Source organism: Loxodonta africana, chromosome 17, assembly GCF_030014295.1.
Source record: "Loxodonta africana isolate mLoxAfr1 chromosome 17, mLoxAfr1.hap2, whole genome shotgun sequence".
NCBI lineage: Eukaryota > Metazoa > Chordata > Mammalia > Proboscidea > Elephantidae > Loxodonta > Loxodonta africana.
In genome coordinates, this window is record NC_087358.1 from 68,752,040 (window position 1) to 68,772,636 (window position 20,597).

The following is a 20,597-nucleotide window of genomic DNA, read 5'->3' on the forward strand; positions in this document are numbered from 1 at the left end:
AGCCATCCTCCTGGCCTTGGAGAAGGAATAAATTTGCAATTGGGGGAAAAGATAATTTGTCAGATCTGCTAACTGGGAAAGCTCAGGACAGAGGCAGCTCCTGTCCAGGCATAAACGGTCCAGGGACTTTTGAGTACCTTTCCCCTCTGCATGGACCTGTGTGGTCCTGTTTCAGGAGAATAGGCCCTTGTTGGCAGACTGCAACTGTTTCAGCTTTACAGTGGAAAGGTGGATGTTTGATGTTTGACACTGACTTGCCTATTAAACAGGGTCTTCACCTACCCACATCAAGGGCCTAAGGACTGGTGGCTCCACTCAGGTCACCCAGCCACCCACGACAGGGATGCAAGGATAATTGGAACCTCCCAGTCCTTACAACCAAAGACTTTGGGTGCCCACAGTCTGTCTGCAGAACCCACCCACCTGTACGCTCTAGGGAACATGGACATGCTTTCCTCAGGGACACTTAGGAGATGATTCTCAGCCCCCTGCCTTGTTCAGAGCGTGATCTCCTGCTGCAATCAGATACTGGTACCTACACCAATCACCCCTGCCCCTCTAAGACTGTAGGACAGAGCCTGTACCACACATTTGATGATCAGCTACCTGGAAACCTGACTTTAAAAGAAAGTCACCAAGACATATTATAATCAAACTTGCCAAAACCAAAGATAAGAGAATTTCAAGAGCTGCTAGGGATAAACAAAAAGTCACTTACAAAGCAGAGTCAATAAGAATAAGCTCAGACCACTCAGCAGAAACCATGGAGGCAAGAAGGCAATGGGATGACTTATATAAAAAATTGCAAGCCAAGAATCATATATCCAGCAAAACTGTCTCTCAAATATGAAGGTGAAATTAGGACATTTCCAGATTAACAGAAGTTTAAGGAATTCCTAAAAAACAAACCAAAACTACAAGAAATACTTAAAGGGAGTTCTTTGGTTAGAAAATCAATACTATCAGGTACCAATCCAAGACTAGAACACTGGGCAGAGCAATCAAAAATCAACCCAGACAGGGAAATCAGAAAAATAAATCAAGATAAAAAAAAAAGTTCAAAACAGGGAAACAGCGATATCATTATTTAAAAGAACACAACATTACAACAATAAAGAGGGACTAAGAAATATACTCATAGAGCTTCCATATGGAGAGGAAGACAAGGTGATAAAAAGAAATAAAAGTTAGGTTTAAATTTAGAAAAATAGGGGTAAATAATAAGGTATCCACAAAGGAGACAAACTATCCTACACATCAAAATAAAATACAAGAAAAAAAGAGAGACTCAGCAGAAACAAAATCAACAACAATAAATATGAGGAAAGGACAATATATAAAGATAATCTACTCAGCACATAAAATTAAGTGGGAAAAAGAAAGTGTCAGCAACACACAAAAAAAGACTTCGAAATGACAGCAATAAATTCCTACCTATCCGTAATAATGCTGAATGTAAATAGACTAAACGCACCAATAAAGAGACAGAGAGTGACAGAACGGATTAAAAAACACCATCTGTCTATATGCTGCCTACAAGAGACACACCTTAAAGAGACACAAATAAACTAAAACTCAAGGGATGGAAAAAAATATATCAAGCAAACCACTATCAAAAAAGAGCAGGAGTGGCAATATTAATTTCTGACAAAATAGACTTTAAAGTTAAATCCATCAGAAAGGATACGGAAGAACACTATGTAATGATTAAAGGGACAATATTTTTATACCAAGAAGTTATAACCATCTTAAATATTTATGCACCCAATGACAGGGCTACAAGATACATAAAACAAGCTCTAACAGCACTGAAAAGTGAGATAGACAGCTCCACAATAATAGTAGGAGACTTCAACACACCACTTTCAGTGAAGGACAGGAGATCCAGAAAGAAGCTCAATAAAGACATGGAAGATCTAAATGCCACAATCAAGCAACTTGACCTCATAGACATATACAGAACACTCCACCCAACAGCAGCCAAGTGTATGTTCTTTTCTAGTGCACGTGGGATTTTTAAGAATAGACCACATATTAGGTCATAAAGCAAGACTTATCAGAATCCAAAACACTGAAATATTACGAAGCATCTTCTCTGACCACAAGGCCATAAAAGTAGAAATCAATAACAGAAAAAGCAGAGAGAAGAAATCAAACACTCGGAAACTGAACAATACCACGCTTGAAAAAGACTGGATTAGAAAAACAATGTAATCCATCATATAAATAAAACCAAAGACAAGAATCACATGATTTTATCAATTGATGCAGAAAAGGCATTTGACAAAGTTCAACACCCGTTTATGATAAAAACTCTCAGCAAAATAGGAACAGAAGGAAAATTCCTTGGCATAATAAAGGGCATTTATACAAAGACTTTGGAATCAACTCGATGGCAGTGAGTATACAAAGCCAATAGCCAACATCATCCTAAATGGAGAGAGCCTTAAAGCATTCGCCTTGAGAATGGGAACCAGACAAGGACGCCCTTTATCACCATGCTTATTCAACATTGTGCTGGAGGTCCTAGCCAGAGCAATTAGGCTAGATAAAGAAATAAAGAGTATCCAGATTGGTAAGGAAGAAGTAATAGTATTTCTATTTGCAGATGACATGATCTTATACACAGAAAACACTAAGGAATCCTCAAGAAAGCTACTAAACGAATAGAAGAGCTCAGCAGAGTATGAGGATAAAAGACAAACATACAAAAATCAGTTGGATTCCTCTACACAAACACAAAGAACATCGAAGAGGAAATCACCAAATCAACACCATTTACAGTAGCCCCCAAGAAGATAAAACACTTACGAATAAATCTTACCAGAGATGTAAAAGACTTACACAAAGAAAACTACAAAACACTTCTGCAAGAAACCAAAAGTGACCTACATAAGTGGGAAAACATACCTTGCTCATGGACAGGAAGACTTAACATTATAATAATGTCTATTCTACCAAAAGCGATCTATAGGTTTAATGCAATTCTGATCCAAATTCCAGTGACATTTTTTGATGAGATGGAGAAACAAATCACCAACTTCATATGGAACGGAAAGAGACCCCGGATAAGTAAAGCATTACTGAAAAAGAAGAACAAAGTGGGAGGGCTCACTCTACCTGATTTTAGAACCCATTATACCACCACAGTAGTCAAAACAGCCTGGTACTGGTACAACAACAGATAGATAGACCAATGGAACAGAATTGAGAATCCAGACAAAAATCTATCCACATATGAGCAACTGATATTTGACAAAGGCCCCAAAACAGTTAAATGGGGAAAAGACAGTCTTTTTAACAAATGGTGCTGGCATAACTGGATATCCATCTGCAAAAAAGTGAAAGAAGACTCATACCTCACACCAAACACAAAAAGGAACTCAAAATGGATCAAAGACCTAAATATAAAATCTGAAACGATAAAGATCATGGGAAAAAAAAATAGGGACAACATCAGGTGTCCTAATACATGGCATAAACAGTATACAAAACATTACTAACAATGCTGAAGAAAAACTAGATAACTGGGAGTTCCTAAAAATCAAACACCTATGCTCATCCAAAGACTTCACCAAAAGAGTAAAAAGATTATCTACAGACTGGGAAAAAGTTTTTTGCCATGACGTTTCAGATTAGTGCCTGATCTCTAAAATCTACATGATACTGCAAAAACTCAACTACAAAAAGACAAATAACCCAATTAAAAAAGGGGCAAAAGATTTGAACAGACACTTCACTAAAGAAGACATTCAGGTAGCTAACAGATATATGAGGTAATGCTCACGATCATTAGCCATTAGAGAAATGCAAATCAAAACTACAGTGAGATTCCATCTTACTTCAACAAGGCTGGCATTGCAGTGATGAATCTGTGAAACATTTTATAACATGGAGGAATCTAGAAGGCATTATGCTGAATGAAATCAGGCAGTTGCAAAAGGACAAATATTGCATAAGGCCACTACTATAAGAATTCCAGAAATAGTTTAAACAGAGAAGAAAATATTCTTTGATGGTTATGAGATGGGGTAGGGAGGGCGGGAGGGTGAGAGAGAGGTATTCGCTAATTAAATAGTAGATAAGAACTACTTTAGGTGACTGGAAAGACAACACACAATACAGGGGAGGTCAGCACAACTGGACTAAAGCAAAAGCAAAGAAGTTTCCTGAATAAACTGAATGCTTCAAAGGCCAGTGTAGCAGGGGCGGGAGTTTGGGGACCACGGTTTCAGGGGACATCTAAATCAACTGGCATAATAAAATCTATTAAGTAAACACTCTGCATCCCACTTTCGAGAGTAGCACCTGGGGTCTTAAACGATAGCAAGTGGCCATCTAAGATGCATCAATTGGTCTCAACCCACCTGGAGCAAAGAAGAATGAAGAACACCAAGGACACAAGGTAATTATGAGCCCAAGAGACAGAAAGGGCCATGTAAACTAGAGACTGTATCAGCCTGAGACTAGAAGAACTAGATGGTGCCCGGCTACAACCGATGACTGCCCTGAGAGGGAACATAACAGAGAACCCCTGAGGGAGCTGGACAGCAATGGGATGCAGACCCCAAATTCTCATAAAAAAGCAGACTTAATGGTCTGACTGAGACTAGAAGGACCCCTGTGGTCATGGCTTTCAGACCTTCTGATGGCCCAGGATAGGAACCATTCCCAAAGCCAACTCTTCAGACAGGGATTGGACTGGACAATGGGATGGAGAGGGATGCTGGTGAGGAGTGAGGTTCTTGGATCATGTGGACACTTGAGACTACGTTGGCGTCTCCTATCTGGAGGGGAGCTGAGAAGGTAGAAGGGGTTAGCAGTTGGTAGAATGGACACAAAAAGAAGAGAGTGGAGGGAGGGAGTGGGCTGTGCATTAGGAGGAGAGCAACTGGGAGTTATTTAGCAAGGTGTATATAAGTTTTTGTGTGAGAGACTGACTTGATTTGTAAACTTTCGCTTAAAGCAAAATGAAAATTTAAAAAAAACCCAGTGATTTCACGCATTAGTATTGCTTAGGATGAAGGGGTTCTAAAAACAGGAGTAATTTCAAAAAACAGTAAATCAATAAATAGGCGGTATGAATATATGGCAAAAAACTATGAAGGTTAAAATACAAAGCCTGGGGTTCAAATCTCTATTCTTTTACTTATGAGCAGAGTGACACAGGGAAAGCTACCTGACTTCTCTGAACCCACTTTCTCAGCAGGAAAAGGGATACGGTAATAGTGCCTATTTCCTAAGGTTGTGGTGAGGTTTCATGATATAATACATGTTGAGTATGAACGGGAAGAACTCACCACCCGACCACAGAACGCACATGTAGTCTGAATACTCTTACTTTACTGTGCTAAGTAGGTAATATTTCATAAAGGAAACCACAGTCAAAATCCAGAATCAATTTTAAAAGTATTTTAAGAAATTTGTTAAACTAAAAAAACACACACATCCTTAAGTTCCTTTTGACATGAAATTCCTCTAATTTTTACAGTACTTCTCCTCATACATTAGACAAGACAGCTACAACCACCACCCTCACATTAAGAATTTTATTTTAATGACATATGCATCAAGGGTCTAATCTCTAAAATCTACAGAACACTTCAACACCTCAACAACAAAAAGACAAATAACCCAATTAAAAAATGGGCAAAGGATATGAACAGACACTTCACCAAAGAAGACATTCAGGTGGAGACGAGATACATGAAGAAATGTTCATGATCATTAGCCATTAGAGAAATGCAAATCAAAACTACAACGAGATTCCATCTCACCCCAACATTACTGCCACGAATCAAGAAAAAAAATGCTGGAGAGGTTGCGGGGAGCTTGGAACTCTTATGCACTGCTGGTGGGAATGCAAAATGGTACTACCACTATGGAAAGTGATATGGCACTTTCTCAAACACTAGAAACTGAAATACCATGATACCCACCAATCCCACTCCTAGGAATATATCCTAGAGAAATAAGAGCCATCACACAAACAGGCATATACACACCCATGTTCACTGCAGCTTTATTCACAACAGCAAAAAGATGGAAACAAACTAAATGCCCATCAATAGATGAAGGGATTAACAAATTATGGTACATATACACCATGGAATACTACACAACGATAAAAAAAAATGATGAATCAGTGAAACATCTCATAACATGGATGAATCCGGAGGGCATTATGCTGAGTAAAATAAGTCAATCACAAGGGGACAAATATTGTATGAAACCACTATTATAAAAACCCAAGAAAAACATTTACAAGCAGAAAAAAAACCATCTCTGATGGTTACGAGGGAGGGGAGGAGTGGGAAAGGTAAATCACTAACTAGATGGCAGACAACTGTTAACTTTGATGGAACCCTGGTGACATGGTGGGTTAAGAGCTCAGCTTCTAACCAAAAGGTCCACAGTCTGAATCCAACAGCTGCTCCTTGGAAACCCTATGGGGCAGTTCTCCTTTGTCCCTATAGAGTTGCTGTGAGTCAGAATCAACTTGACAGCAATGGGTATGGGTTAACTTTGGTGAAGGGAAAGACAACACACAATATAGGGGAAGTCAGCACAACATGACCAAGGCAACATCATAGAAGCTTCCTAGACATATCCAAACACCTTCAGGGACTGATTACTGGGGCTGAGGGCTGGGGACAATGGTCTCGGGGTACATCTATGTCAATCGGCATATTTCATAAAGAAAATGTTCTACATCCTACTTCAGTGAGTAGAGTTTGGGGTCCTAAAAGCTTGTGAGCAGCCATCTAAGATACAACTATTTGTCCCAGCAGGTTCGGAGCAAAGAGAATGAAGAAAACCAAAGACCTAAGAAAAATATTAATCTGAAGGACTAAGGGGCTACATGAACTACAGCCTGCACCAGCCTAAGGCCAGAAGAAGCAGATGGGACCACAATAGAGAGTCCCAGGCAGAGCAGAAGAAAATGTAGAAGAAAATTCAAATTAACAACAACAACAAAGACCAGACTTACTTACTGGTCTGACAGAGACTGGAGGAACCCCTGCTGACTCAGAGCTGAAGCCACTCCTGAAGTCCACCTTTCAACCAAAGATTAGACAGGCCTATAAAACAAATAGTGACACATGTGAGGAACATCCTTCTTAGTTCAATCAAGTATAGGAGACCAAATGGGCAACACCTGCCCAAAAGCAAAGACCAGATGGCAGGAAGGGACAGGAAAGCTAGATGAATGGACACAGAGAACCCAGGGTGGAAAGGGAAAGGGGGAGAGTGCTGACATACTGTCAGGATTGCAACTAATGTCACAAAACAATTTGTGTGCAAAATTTTTCAATGAAAAACTAATTTGCACTGTAAACTTTCACCTAAGACACAATAAAATTAAATTAACATATAAAAGAATTTTATTTAAAATAACAAGAGACCTTTTTCTGTTAAAAGTGTATCCTATTTGTTTAAAAGACCTATTCAAAACCAAAACCAAACCCGTTGCTGTCGAGTTGATTAAACAGACCTACCTTCCCCATTTTTCCTAAATTACAGGAGGAAAAAGCCAAGTTTTCATTTCCATAAAAACTATATTAAGTTACTAAAATGAAAAACACATATTAGTTCCATAACAATTTTCAGGAAGTTAATTTGACCAAATTTGTACACTACCACACAGTAATAAAAGGTTTTGTTTGGATTTTATTGTTCAGGAGAGAAGAAGTCTCAAGACCCAGGTTCCAGTTCCAGCTGATGATCAACCTCTAGCTCATTTATCCACCTGGGATCGATCTCCTGAGAAGTCACAGAGCTCCAAGGTCCCTTCTAACTCTTAAAGGAGACATAAAATCATGAATATTCAAATACGAGTGGCTAGCAAGTTTTCCAATGCGCATGTCCCTCTATAGTATTGACAGGTACAATACACATTACATGGGATTCACAGACAGTAAGTACAATATGTAATTAGTAGAGCTGCTAGTTTTTAAGGAAACCGTGGATGCATAGTGGTTAAGTGCTGCAGCTGCTAACCAAAAGGTCGGCAGTTCAAATCCACCAGGCACTCCTTGAACATTCTATGGGGGTAGTTCTACTCTGTCCTATAGGGTCACTATGAGTCAAAATCGACTCAAGGCAATGGGTTTATGGGCTAGATTTTTTTTTTGTAACTTTTTAAATATAGTGGACTTTATATGGGCTAGTTTTTAAAAAAGGATGCCAGCCCTCCACCCTGGGAAGGTCTTATTAGCTGCAAAATAAGAAACTAAGTTGGCAGGAGATGCTAGTCTTTCTTCCTCAGCCCCTGGGGCATCTGCTCTTCTTCCCCTCTTTCAGTCTTTCTAGCCTTTACATACAATGACATCAACGCACGTTATTATTTATTGAATTTAAAAAATACTCAGCTCCCATTTTTTAGTTTGAAGAATGAGTGGCTTATTTTGTTGTTCTTTTTCTAAAAATAAGGCAAAACAAACAAACAAAAAAAAACCCCATAAAGTTGGTAGCTTTATACACATTTACCGCCTAATCTGACCTTTGTGCCTTGAGGGGATTAACTCTTAAACCAGCCACAAGACTAAGAATGAGGGGCTAGGGGTGGGGACAAAAGGTCTATTGGATACCGCCTCTTCTTCTATCTTGTACGGGAATACCTTATTTTATTGCACTTCACAGACACTGCATTTTTTACAAGGTTTGCAGCAATCCTGTGTTGAGCATGTCTATCGACCCCATTTTTCCAACAGCATGTGCTCACTTCCTGCCTCTGTGTCACATTTTGGTAATTCTCACAATATTTCAAACTTTTTCATTATTATTATATCTGTTATGGTGATCTGTGATCAGTGATCTTTGATGTCACTATCACAATTGTTTTGGGGCTCCACAAACTGCACCCATGTAAGACAGCGAACTTCATCAACAAATGTCATATATGTTCTGACTGCTCCACCGAATGGCCGTTCCATCTCTCTCCCTCTCCTCGGGCCTCCCTATTCCCTGAGACACAACAATATTAAAATTAGGCCAATTAATAATCCTATAATGGCCTCAAAGTCTTCAAGTGAAAGGAAGAGTCACACGTCTCTCACTTTAAACCAAGAGCTAGAAATGATTAAGCTTAGTGAGGAAGGAACGTCAAAAGCTAAAGCAGGCCAAAAGCTAGGCCTCTTATACTAGTTAGCCAGGTTGCAAATGCAAAGAAAAAGTTCTTGAAGGAAATGAAAGGTGCTACTCCAGCAAAAACACAAATGATAAATTACTGCTATACAGAGAAAATTTTAGTGGTCTGGACAGATTAAACCAACCCCAACGTTCCCTTAAGCCAAAGCCTAATCCAGAGCAAGGCCCTAACTCTCTTCAATTCTATGAAGGCTGAGAGAGGTGAGGCAGCCGCAGAAGGAAAGTTGGAAGCTAGCAGAGGTTGGTTCACGAGGTGTAAGGAAAGAAGCTGTCTTCATAACATAAAACTGCAAGGTGAAGCCGCAAGCGCTGATGTAGACGCTACAGCCAGTTGTCCAGAAGATCCAGCTAACTGATGAAGGTTGGCCACACTAAACAACAGGTTTTCAAAGCAGATGGAACAGCCTTCTCTATATATATATTTGAAGAAGATGCAAAGCCTCCAAGGACAGGGTGACTCTCATTAGAGGCTAATGCAGCTGGTGACTTTAAGTTGAAGCCAACGCTCATTTACCATTCCAAAGATTCTGGGGCCCTTAAGAATTATACTAAACCTACTCTGCCTGTGCTCTATAAATAGAAAAACAAAGCCTGGACGACAGCACGTCTGTTTACAACATGGTGTACTGAGTATTTTAAGCCCTCTGTTGAGACCTACTGCTCAGAAAAAAAGATTCCTTTCAAAATATTACCGCTCACCAACAATGCACCTGGTCACCCGAGAGCTCTGACAGAGCTGTACAAGGAGATTAATGTTTACATGCCTGCTAACACAACATTACTGGATCAAGGAGTAATTTCGACTTTTAAGTCTTACTATTTAAGAAATACATTTTGTAAGGTTATAGCTGCCACAGTGATTTCTCTGATGGATCTGGGCAAGGTAAACTTAAAACTTTCTGGAAAGGGTTCATTTTAGATGCCACTAAGAACATTCACGATTCATGGGAGGAGGCCAAAATTTCAACATTAACAGGAGTTTGGAAGAAGCTGATTCCAACCCACATGGGTGACTTTGAGGGTTTAAGACTTCAGTGGAAGAAGTAACTGGAGATACGGGAGAAACAGCAAGAGCAATTAGAAGTACAGCCTGAAGACGTGACTGAACTGCTGGAATCTCATGATAAAACTTTAACAGATGAGGAGTTGCTTCTTACGGATGAGCAATGAAAGTGGTTTCTTGAGATGAAAGCTACCCCTGGTGAAGACGCTGTGAACGGTGTTGAAACGACAACAAAGGATTTAGAATATTACATAAACTTAGTTGATACAGCAGCAGCAGGATTTGAGAGCACTAACTCCAATTTTGAAAGAAGTTCTACGGTGGGTAAAATTCTATCAAACAACATCACATGGTACAGAAAAACCTTTCGTGAAAGGAAGAGTCAATCAATGTGGCAAACTTCATTATTGTCTTATTTTAAGAAATCTTCACAGCCACCCCAGCCTTCAGCAACCACCACCCTGATCAGTTAGCAGCCATCAACACTGAGGCAAGACCCTCCCATCAGCAAAAAGATCAGGACTCCCTGAAGGCTCAGATGACAGCATTTTTTTTTTAGCCATGAAGTATTTTTTAATTAAGGTATATACATTGCTTCTTTAGACATAAAGCTACTGCATACTTAATAGACTACAGTATAGTGTGAATGTAAGTTTTACATGCACTGAGAAACCAAAAAATTCGTGCCTCGCTTTATCGTGGTGTTTGCTTTATTGTGGTGGTCTGGAACTAAGCCTGCAGTATCTATGAGATAATGCCTGTATCTTCTTCGAAAAGGTTTTTCCTTCCCATTCATTTTCTCTTATTTTTTATCAGAAAAAAAAAAAAATCTGTTTACTTTAAATTGGAAAGCACAGAAAAATATAACGGAAATAAAAACTACTTGTAAACTCAACACCCACAAGATAACCTCTATTACCAGTGGTATAGTCTTTTATTTCCATTCATTTTCAAGTTGTACTAGGGGAACCAATCCTACAATAAAGGGCTAAGTTTATGAGAATATTAACTTTTTGGTCCTATAGTTTTAATTTTCATTTAACAAGCTTTTGTTGATTAATTCAGAAGACAAAAATGAATAAATGTATAATAGTAATTAGAATAATGAAAGAAAATAAAATACTGCTAAACCTTTAGATAACTATTTTCTTCTTAAGCAAATTATTTTAAGTAAATGATGCTAAGAAAATATCAATTTAAAAGTTTCAATTAATAACTTTAAAACATTTCCAATATTCCTGCTCTCAAACAAAATAAATATAAACAGAAAGCTTGCGTAAGTTCTGCTTTTTTTTTTTTAATTTCCGAAAGAAACCACTTACCTGGTTTTCCTCTTCAGCCTGTAACAATTTTTGGTTTCTTGAAATTGCCAACATTTCTATAAGTTCCCTAAAAAATACACACACAAAAAAAACCTTAGCAAATACAATAGAGGTTTCTAAACTGACCCCCACCTAAATGACTTGCTGGACTCAACCAAAACTCTTCAGTCCCTCTGGGGAACTGAACACTCAGGGCTACTCTCCTCCTGTTCGCCTCTCACCAGTTGCACCACACTTTCACCAAGACTCAGTTGTGTTTGTTTTCAAATCTTCATACGAAGCGGTAGAAATCTGGCCTTCCACACGGGAGATCCTGGTCGATTCCCAGCCAACGTACCTCATGAGCACCCAGCTATCAATGATGATGCTATGATGCTGAACAGGTTTCAGTGGAGCTCTCAGACTGAGACTAACCAGGAGGATCTACTTCTGAAAGTCAACCAATGAAAACACTATGGATAACAACAGCCAGATCCCCAACTGATTGTGGGGATGCTGCAGAATTTCATGGCAGCCTTGCACTCCATTGTGCGTGGGGCCACCATGAGTCTGGGGCTGACTTGACGGTAGCTAAAAACATAATTACATAAAATATGATCCTTTACATAAATACCAATCAAATATGATTGGGGATGGAAAAGAACTGTTGCTATGAAAACCTAAGTTGAAAGCTTTGGAAACGACTCAATAGAGGTCTGCAAAAGACAACTGTAAAGAACCTGGGGAAAAGTAATAAAAACCTAGACAGCATCCGCCCTAAGACTGCTAGGTAAGTGTGTAAAATCTCATCTTAGCTTAAAGAAGCCAAACTAGAAACTGCAGACAGTGCATTATGGGTATGTCCTACCTACATCAGGGGCCCGCATGCTAAATTCACCCCCCTGCTGTAAATAAAATTTACGTGAACACCGTCATGCACATTCTTTTACGTATTGGCTAATGCTGCTTTCCCACTAAAATAGCAGAGTTGAATAGCTGTGACAGAAATTTTATGGCCCACAGAGCCAAAAATATTTACTATCTGGCCTTTACAAAAAAAGTTTCTTGACCCATCTTATATGAAAAGATTGGTAAATGACATAAATTTATGTTTTACGGTAGAATAAAAACAATCAAGGAATGCATGAGTCATTTTTTAATGATTTTCCAGTTCAACCAAATTTTTTGATTAACCACACATGTGCCGGCTAAGGGGGCTTCTCATATGTAATGAAATCGCATCTTTCTAGAATGCTCCATTAATAGATAGCTCAATTTTCCTATATGAAAATCAGTATTCTAAAGATTAGGAAAAAAAATGTGCAGCAGGTAGTATCTATATCGGATTGACACAGTGGCTACAAGAATGGGCCCAAACATAGTGATTGTGAGGATGGCACAGGACCGGCAATGTTCTGTTCTGCCGTACACAGGGTGGCTATGAGTTGGAACTGACTAAACGGCACCTAACAACAATAACATCTATACACTAGTTTCAAACTTGTTGATAAACAGTACTTTCCAGAAATTATGCAGGAGGGGACAGCTTCACAACACTGCTCCAGTCAGCCCTAGTGTTTCTGCTTCTCTTGACACCAAGCTATTTTTACCTTCATGTTTCCTGCTTCTCTTCCTGCCAGCCTCATACCATCTTTTCTGGATGATGACGGTTGGACCCAACCCTCCACAACTACTACTTATCCATACCATTAGGTATGAATGAGAAAAAGTAGATTGGGAATGGGAAGTCCTTGTTCATTTATTCACCAAATACTTACTGAGTGCTAACTATGTGTTAGGCACTGTTCTAGATGCTTGGGTTTTAAAAGTGAATAATGCACTTAAATTCTAATATAGGAGACAGGAACAACCAGGAAAATAAATAAAACTATAGTGGTAAGAGTTAAGAGAAATAAAAGCAGGGTTATGGTAGGGAGTCCGGCGAGGTAGGTTGGCTACTTGAATCGGGTAGCCAGGGAAGCTCTCTCTAAAGACACATCTTTGAAGTGACATGAATTCAATGAGAGAAGCCAGCCATGAGATCTGGGAGGAAAGAATGCTCAGCAGAAGACACAGCTGGTTCAGTGCCCCAAAGATGGGTTTGAAGCACTGTGGACAAAGCACACTAAGCACTGGATACAAAGTGAAGATAAAGACAGACAGGGGCCAGATGACATAGGTCCTCATAGCTCATGGTCCAACCAGTTACCCTTGAGTCGATTCTGATTCACAGTGACCCCACGTGTGTCAGAGTAGAACAGAAGGGTTTCCGGTGGCTGGTTTTTCACAAGTGGACCACCAGGCCTTTCTTCCGAGGTACCTCTGAGTGGACTCAAACCTCCAACCCTTCAGTTAACCGCCAAGTGCATTAACTGTTTGTACCGCCCAGGGAAGCTGGTAAAGAATTAGTATTTCATTCTAGGAGCCATGAGAAGCCACTGTACTAGAGGCTACACTGAAAACTAGATTCTAATAGGGCCAGAATAGGAATGAAGTCAGCAGTTTGTAGCGTTCCAGGCAAAAGATGACACTGGCTCTGACTGGGTCTTACCACTACGGTTTAGTAATGGAAATGAGAGAAATATGGACATATATAGGATATATTTTGGAGGTAGAGCTGACAGGATTTGCTGATGAATTAAACAGACATTTTATGAAAAAGCATGTTATAGCAACTTTTTCCTGTACCCTACAGGTGAGACAGTTAAGAAACTTTGGTCTAAGTAAAAGCTGTTTGGGGGTAAGGAGTGGCGGTGAGAGGGTTGGGGATGGTTGGGAGATATGGAATGAGCCCTATTCTGATTTTTTTGTGAATCTGGGAGCATAATCCATAGGAAGCCTCAGAAGAGCTTGCCCTAGGCACAGGAGCAAGGAGTGAGTCTGTAAGACTTAGTATTGTTTTATACCAGACTAGGAGAAAGTGGAAACCTCTGTCTTCCCTAAAGTGAAAATAGACCAAAGAAATCACTCTCCGTTACAGGACTGAGATATACAGCCCTGTGCTGCTACAGGAAGAAGCTGTATTCCTGGCATACCAAATTAGAATCCAGCCCCATTTTCCCACAGAAATATCATCGACAAAGGGTTTAGATCCTGTATTTAGTACTACACTTGAGGTAAATTATAGGTAACAGGATTTGACAGGCTGGTGTGGAAATATCAATGACGATTTCTGTGGGAAAATGAATTCTGAGTTCCAAACAACAGATTAAGTACAACTTTTAGACTACAATCTATCTATATGCTTCTACTTAAAAAATTTCTCCAAAGACTACCTCATTCTAGTGTACAAAATAATGAAATATATTGAAAGGTTATATAATCATTTAACAATTAAAAATATATCCTAAATCCCAAACCCACTGTTTTCTAAAGTCAAGAGGCTGAGCATAAAACACAGTTAAGTTACATTACTGAGAAGTTTTTTTTTTTTTTTTTTTCATAAAAATGAAAACTAGTTACAGGATAATGACAAATCTCACGGGTCAAAGAACCAGTATACAGAACAGCTAGGGCTGAGTGAGCACGTTACGGGGCTTTTCTAAAAGCCAATCACACTGGGGCAGCTTCATTCTGTGGAAAGTTCCGATGAACCTTCCATGGCAAGCCATACAGTGACATCTCCTCCACTACCGCCCACAAATATCTCCAGGAGAAGTGAATTCTCACTTATCTACTTTCACTCAATCTTTCTTTAGAGATGAACAAAAACGTGGCAGATAAGTCATGAGAAAATCAGGGAAAAAGAAAAAAAGCACCTCAAGAAAGACGCAGTCTATCACCAACATGTTAGCAGATTCAGTGAGGAGGAGACTAGTAGGTCTTCTTGGCACTCCTGGAGAAAAGGCAACAGAAGAACTACAGCTTCTTTTACAGGAAACAAAAGAGATCTCGGCACCTCAGTCAATCATGTACAACTGGAAGGCTGAAGGAAAACATTTCAGAAACACTGAAGTTCTTGCAGAAAATTCAAATGATGATTCGCTACTTCAGTGGGTAAACACACTTCATCAAAAAGTAAATATTATACTCAGTAGTCAAGAAAAAAAAATATGGAAGGCTATAAATTGGTCAAATCGAGACACAAGAAAATTTCAATTTAGTCTCAAATTTAACAGAACTGATAAATTTAACCTTAATTATGAAGAGTACATGGATACCAAGCATATGTATGCCTACAGGTACCGACAGTATCAGGAAGACACATCTCAGATACATAGCCCAGCCGGCAAGTGACGCAGAGGTAAAACCTCAAGATTGACTATTGGGTTGTCCAATGTCAGAAGAAATTCTCAAAGATCATCACCCTGGTGAATATGAAATATGTACTAGGGTTACTCAGCAAAACAGATAAACTATGTTACATCAAGTAAGGCTCAGAGGAGAATTCACTGGATTCCACAGCAGAAGAGTGAGAAGTAGTAGTCTATTGGAGAGATTAAGGCAAAGATTTGAAGGTCTATGACCAAGGCCTACTCAGAACAAAAGGTGGCAGCCACTACTTCCCACAGAGGGTGTCACTTCTTCACAATGTATGCAAAGAAAACTTAATCAATACCATCCATACCATACGGTTGGTCAAAATGAACAGACAATAAAGAATACTTTAACTCAATTAATTTCACACTCAACAGCACCATCAAGATGCCACAGCACAGTTGTTAGAAGTCAACCAAATATTAGACTCAACCTTCAGGTGAGAATTCTCCAAGAAATAGCTCAAAGAAGTATTTCAAGCAGAAAGATCTAGATAGAATTCAAGGAAGAATTGGCTCATACAGGAGCAACACAGGTATTTTCCAATTAATCTTTAGTTGTCCTAAATTTAACTGAACACAGATTTGTATCAGAACAACATGGTTACCTGTTCAAGGTATTTCACAGACTCAGTTTGGCTGATCGGTGATTCTAAATGCACATCTCCATAGAGATGTGGTTAGGTTGAGCACACTAAATTTTTCAAATGAAATTCGCTCCTATTTAGAAAAGTATTTATGGGATGTTAATTTGGAGTTTAGTACATTACAAAAAGTAAGTGCTCAATATGAATTATATGAAACTTCAATTAGCCGTCCCAAAGACAGTAAATCATACACAGCAGAGACATGAATGATTCAGCTGAGAACATCAAACTACCAATACTCTGTCTTGCTAATGTCTTTTCATTAGGAAATAATGTGTGTATTCATTCAAGAGGATCAGCTAATGGGGAAACTGACAAATTCTCCACCACAAATCACAAAACCATCAAAGACAGAGGGAAATAGCACTTGCGTTGCTTTGTGTAATGATTCACACAGAGGCAACACATAATACAGCTGCCTTGTGCTTCTGATTTTCTTGTTCACCACACTGACCGCTGCCTGGCTGAAACTCCCACACGCTCTATTTGTCATCCGGCAGTATTTGAGTCTAATACAATCTAAGCAGTTCATTACACATGTAAGCTATTTAACTTCTGGTGTCTCTGTTTTTAGGTTTTTCTTACATCACTTAATATCACGCTGACCTAGTAAGTTGGTAAGTAATGCTGTGTCAAAGACTAAATTTATAGCAAAGATAAAACGTTGATTATCAGTAGGTAAGTATATTTCAAATTACAATAGATAAGATTTATCAAAATCGTCAAGGAATGCTGGCTACAGAAAAGGTGATGTTTCAGGGCGATTCCAAAAGATGAATGAATGATGCACCAAACTGGAGGTGGAATGGGAATGGCACCAAGGATGAGGAAGTAAGGCCAGCTTTGAGACCAGGGAGTACAACAGGCTGGAGGGAAGGATATGCAAGAGGGCGTGGGGAACGGCCTTGTACACTAAGCTAAGGAATTTGGACTTTATCTCATTGGACAAAGCCAACCTATCAAATATTTTTAAACAGAGAAGTGATATGAGATGCCTATTTTAGAAAGATGACTCCGCTCTTGGGCAACATAGAAGAATAAAGTATGGAAGCATAAAGGCAAGTAAAACTGTTGGCAGACTGAGTAAGAAATAGTTAAGAATGTGGGGTGCAGGTGAGGGGGCAAATGTGAGCAACATTTTAGAGAGTAAAACATTACAACTTGAACATCCACGAGTATGAGACGCACTGAAGGATGGCTTCAACTACCATTAAGGGAGAATACGGACAACGACATTCGGTCTCACCTCCTGGTTCTCCTCCTACCTTTGCCACACATGCTTCGCTCCAGCCATCCCCGACAACCTGCAATTCCACCAACAAATCGTGCGTGCTCACGTTTCCAGGTCTTTACCCACGCTGTTCCACCTACCTGCCGCCTAATAAGTGAACACTTTCTTCCCAACCAGCCCTTTCTCCATTCAGGACACTGTCCTCATTACAGCTGGGTCAGGGCCTGGTCCATAAGGTGGGGTGCCCCAGCGCACACCTCTGATGAAAACAGGCTACGCACGATGGTCACCGTTTACATATCTGTCTCTCCCTGTTGACAAAGGGTTCCTCCAGCTCGGCATCTGGCTTCCCCTTCAGTACCGTCTCCTGAGCGCCTGGCACCCAGTTGTCACATAAATGTTTGAGAGGGTCCGTGAACCAGGGGGCTCAGACTACGGGATTTCTAAGGTCCGCTAAGGCTCTGACAGTCTTGGAGTTCCGGGGTCACTGTCATTACTAAAATGTCCTCTTGCGGGAAAAAAAATGCCGCCTCGGAGTCTCAGAGGATTGCGGACCTCAAGTCCACTACACTCGCGAACTATCTTTGAGAGTCCACATAGAAGTCTCCCAAGCGCGGCCCTCGCCGCCGAGTCCCGGGAATGAGCGCAATTGCAGCTCCCGGGTCAGTCATGGAGCCTCGACCCAGCCCCAGTCAGGCCCTCAGCCTGGCGGGATTACCTCGACAAGACCTCCAGATCTTCCAGGGCAGACAGCAGCCGCTCTCTTGTGCTGTTACCACCTGCTGCTCCCGAGCCGCCACCCGGCCGCTCCTTCTCCTTCTCGGCACCAGAAGACGCAGCCATGTCGCCCAGGCGCCAGCCGGCGTCGCATGCGCAGTTCCGCCCCGGAGCGGTGAGAGCGGTACGCGGGAGGCGGAAGGAAGGGTCGTTAAGGCGGAGGAAGAGGTCGGCTAGAGCGCCCCCTGCGCGCCCGGAGGCGAACTGAGGGCGCCGGCGCCATCTGCTGGACCAGCCAGGGCTTCTCCGGTCCAAACCCTGTGCCTTCTGTTTTTCAAAGCTGCACTGAGAGGCTTCTGCTAAACGATATCTAAGCATTTGTCGGAATTATATAATGGCCTCTTATGTCAGTTTCTTCGTGAGATCTTGCGAAATATCTATCCTCAGTCAGCATTAACCTCCCTTTAGTCTATGTTCTCATAACGCTATTCTAACGCTCCTTTTCCGGTTCTCACGGTGGCTGTAGTAAGCTCCTTTCACAGCCATACATCCCCAAACAATGCTTTCCCTAATGCTCAAGATGGGTGTTGAGCTGAATTAATCAATATAGCATGAAAGTGGTAATGGGAAGAGTTTAAATAAAGAATTGAGGTGGCGCGTTTTCCAAATCAGAACCAGAGGTCCAAGCCGAAAATGCACCGTTGCCCATCTGCCAAAGTTTCAAGTAGCCCACCTTTCCTGGGGGTGGACAATGTAGAAGAGGGCTTTTCCTACAGGGAAAACTCAAAGTTACAACAGTATTGGGAGTGAGGTTTTGTACCTGGTCGTGCTGCGGTTACAAAAAGATGAGACGGAGATGTCACCTCTGGACATCAGCTGGGAGTCAGGCAGCAGTACCTATGGTCCCTTCATTCCAGCAACTTGTCCTTTGGTCTGTCCTTTTGAGAGTGCTGAATCTGATTCCGCCCAGGCTTCCAGAGTTGATGATTCCCCCAGGAACTCATGCTAAATGCATTTACTCACTGGCAACTGCTGAATAATCAAGAACGCCGATTTATTTACTTGTGATGAAAAAAATAGTGCCACAGACACTATATTTTCCTCCATAGACAAACCTACGTGGAAGCCAATTATCACAAGAATGTTGCTTGTTGAACAACTTGCATCAGACAGAGCAATTGAAGATGTGGTCGTTGTTAGCTGCCAAGGACTTAGCCCCGGACTCATGGCGACCTTATGCACAAAGAAATGAAATGCCGCCTGTCCCTGCACCATCTCCATAAATGGTTGCATATCGGACCATTGTGATCCATAAGGTTTTCATTGGCTGATTTTTTGGAAGTAGATTGCCAGGCCTTTCTTCCTAGCTTGTCTTAGTCTGGCAGCTCTGCTAAAACCTGTTCAGCATCACAACAAAACAAAAGCCCCCACTGACAAATGGTGGTGGCTGTGCAGGAGTTGTGCTCGCTGGGAATGGAACCTGGATCTCCTGCATGGAACATGAGAATTCAACCACCGAACCAGCTGGCTTTTAATGATTGAAATCACCAGGTCTTTATCGCCACAATGTAGGGATATTTGTGTTAAGGAGATTGGAATATATGTGTTCATAGGTCAGGATGCCTTCTCCCCTACACGGTGCAGGAGGCTCACTGGCACCTTTTGTTTTCTGACCATCCCCCACTTCTGCTCCTGCCTAACCCCTTCTGTTAATTCTCAGGCAACAGAAAAAATTAGATTTACATTTTCTTGATCATAATTGCATTCTATGCATGCTTCCCAGAAAGTCTAATCAATCATTTCTTGGGTTAAGTTTCCAGGGTGCCAAAAACCTGCAATACGTGTGGGCGTTGTTTACTTAACTTTCACAGGACAATCTTGGTATATGATTCCAGTGGCGGGAAAGGGGGATCATATTAGTGTAACTCCCACATAAAAATTCTGGGAAAATTCCAATCAGTTAAAAATGACCAGTTACCAGTTATAAGTCCCACTTTACGTTGGGAGCCCTGGTGGTGCAGTGGTTAAGAGCTCGACTGGTAACCAAAAGGTCAGCAATTCAAATCCACCAACTGCTCCTTGGAAACTCTAGGGGCAGTTCTACTCTGTCCTATAGGGTTGCTATGAGTGAGAATCGACTCTACCACAAAGGGTTTTCCAGACATTGAGGGTCAGTGCCTGGAGAGTATACATGTATTGTGAACTCCAAAGCTGCTTGGGTTTATTGCAAATTCATTTGCATGTTGTTATGGATTGAATTGTGCCCCCTAAAAATATATGTTGTAAAATCCT

At 40.7% G+C, this 20,597-nt stretch overlaps 1 protein-coding gene across 4 annotated transcripts in view; it reads right to left on the reverse strand.

Annotated features, from left to right (window-relative positions):
- MED4 (mediator complex subunit 4) overlaps positions 1 to 18,465 on the reverse strand; it is a 33,881-nt gene extending 15,416 nt beyond the window's left edge. Inside the window, exons 1-2 of one of the 4 annotated variants that reach the window (XR_002786413.2) lie at positions 18,307 to 18,465; positions 11,476 to 11,542 (exon numbers count right to left, since the gene is read on the reverse strand). Coding sequence is in view for 3 of the 4 variants with exons in the window: in XM_064270127.1 (XP_064126197.1) it covers positions 11,476 to 11,542; positions 18,307 to 18,431 (192 nt within the window). In the remaining variant the exon portion in view is untranslated. The other 3 variants (XM_064270127.1, XM_003412618.4, XM_010592618.3) reach the window with 3 other exon arrangements.
- Between the last annotated feature and the right edge of the window lie 2,132 nt (positions 18,466 to 20,597).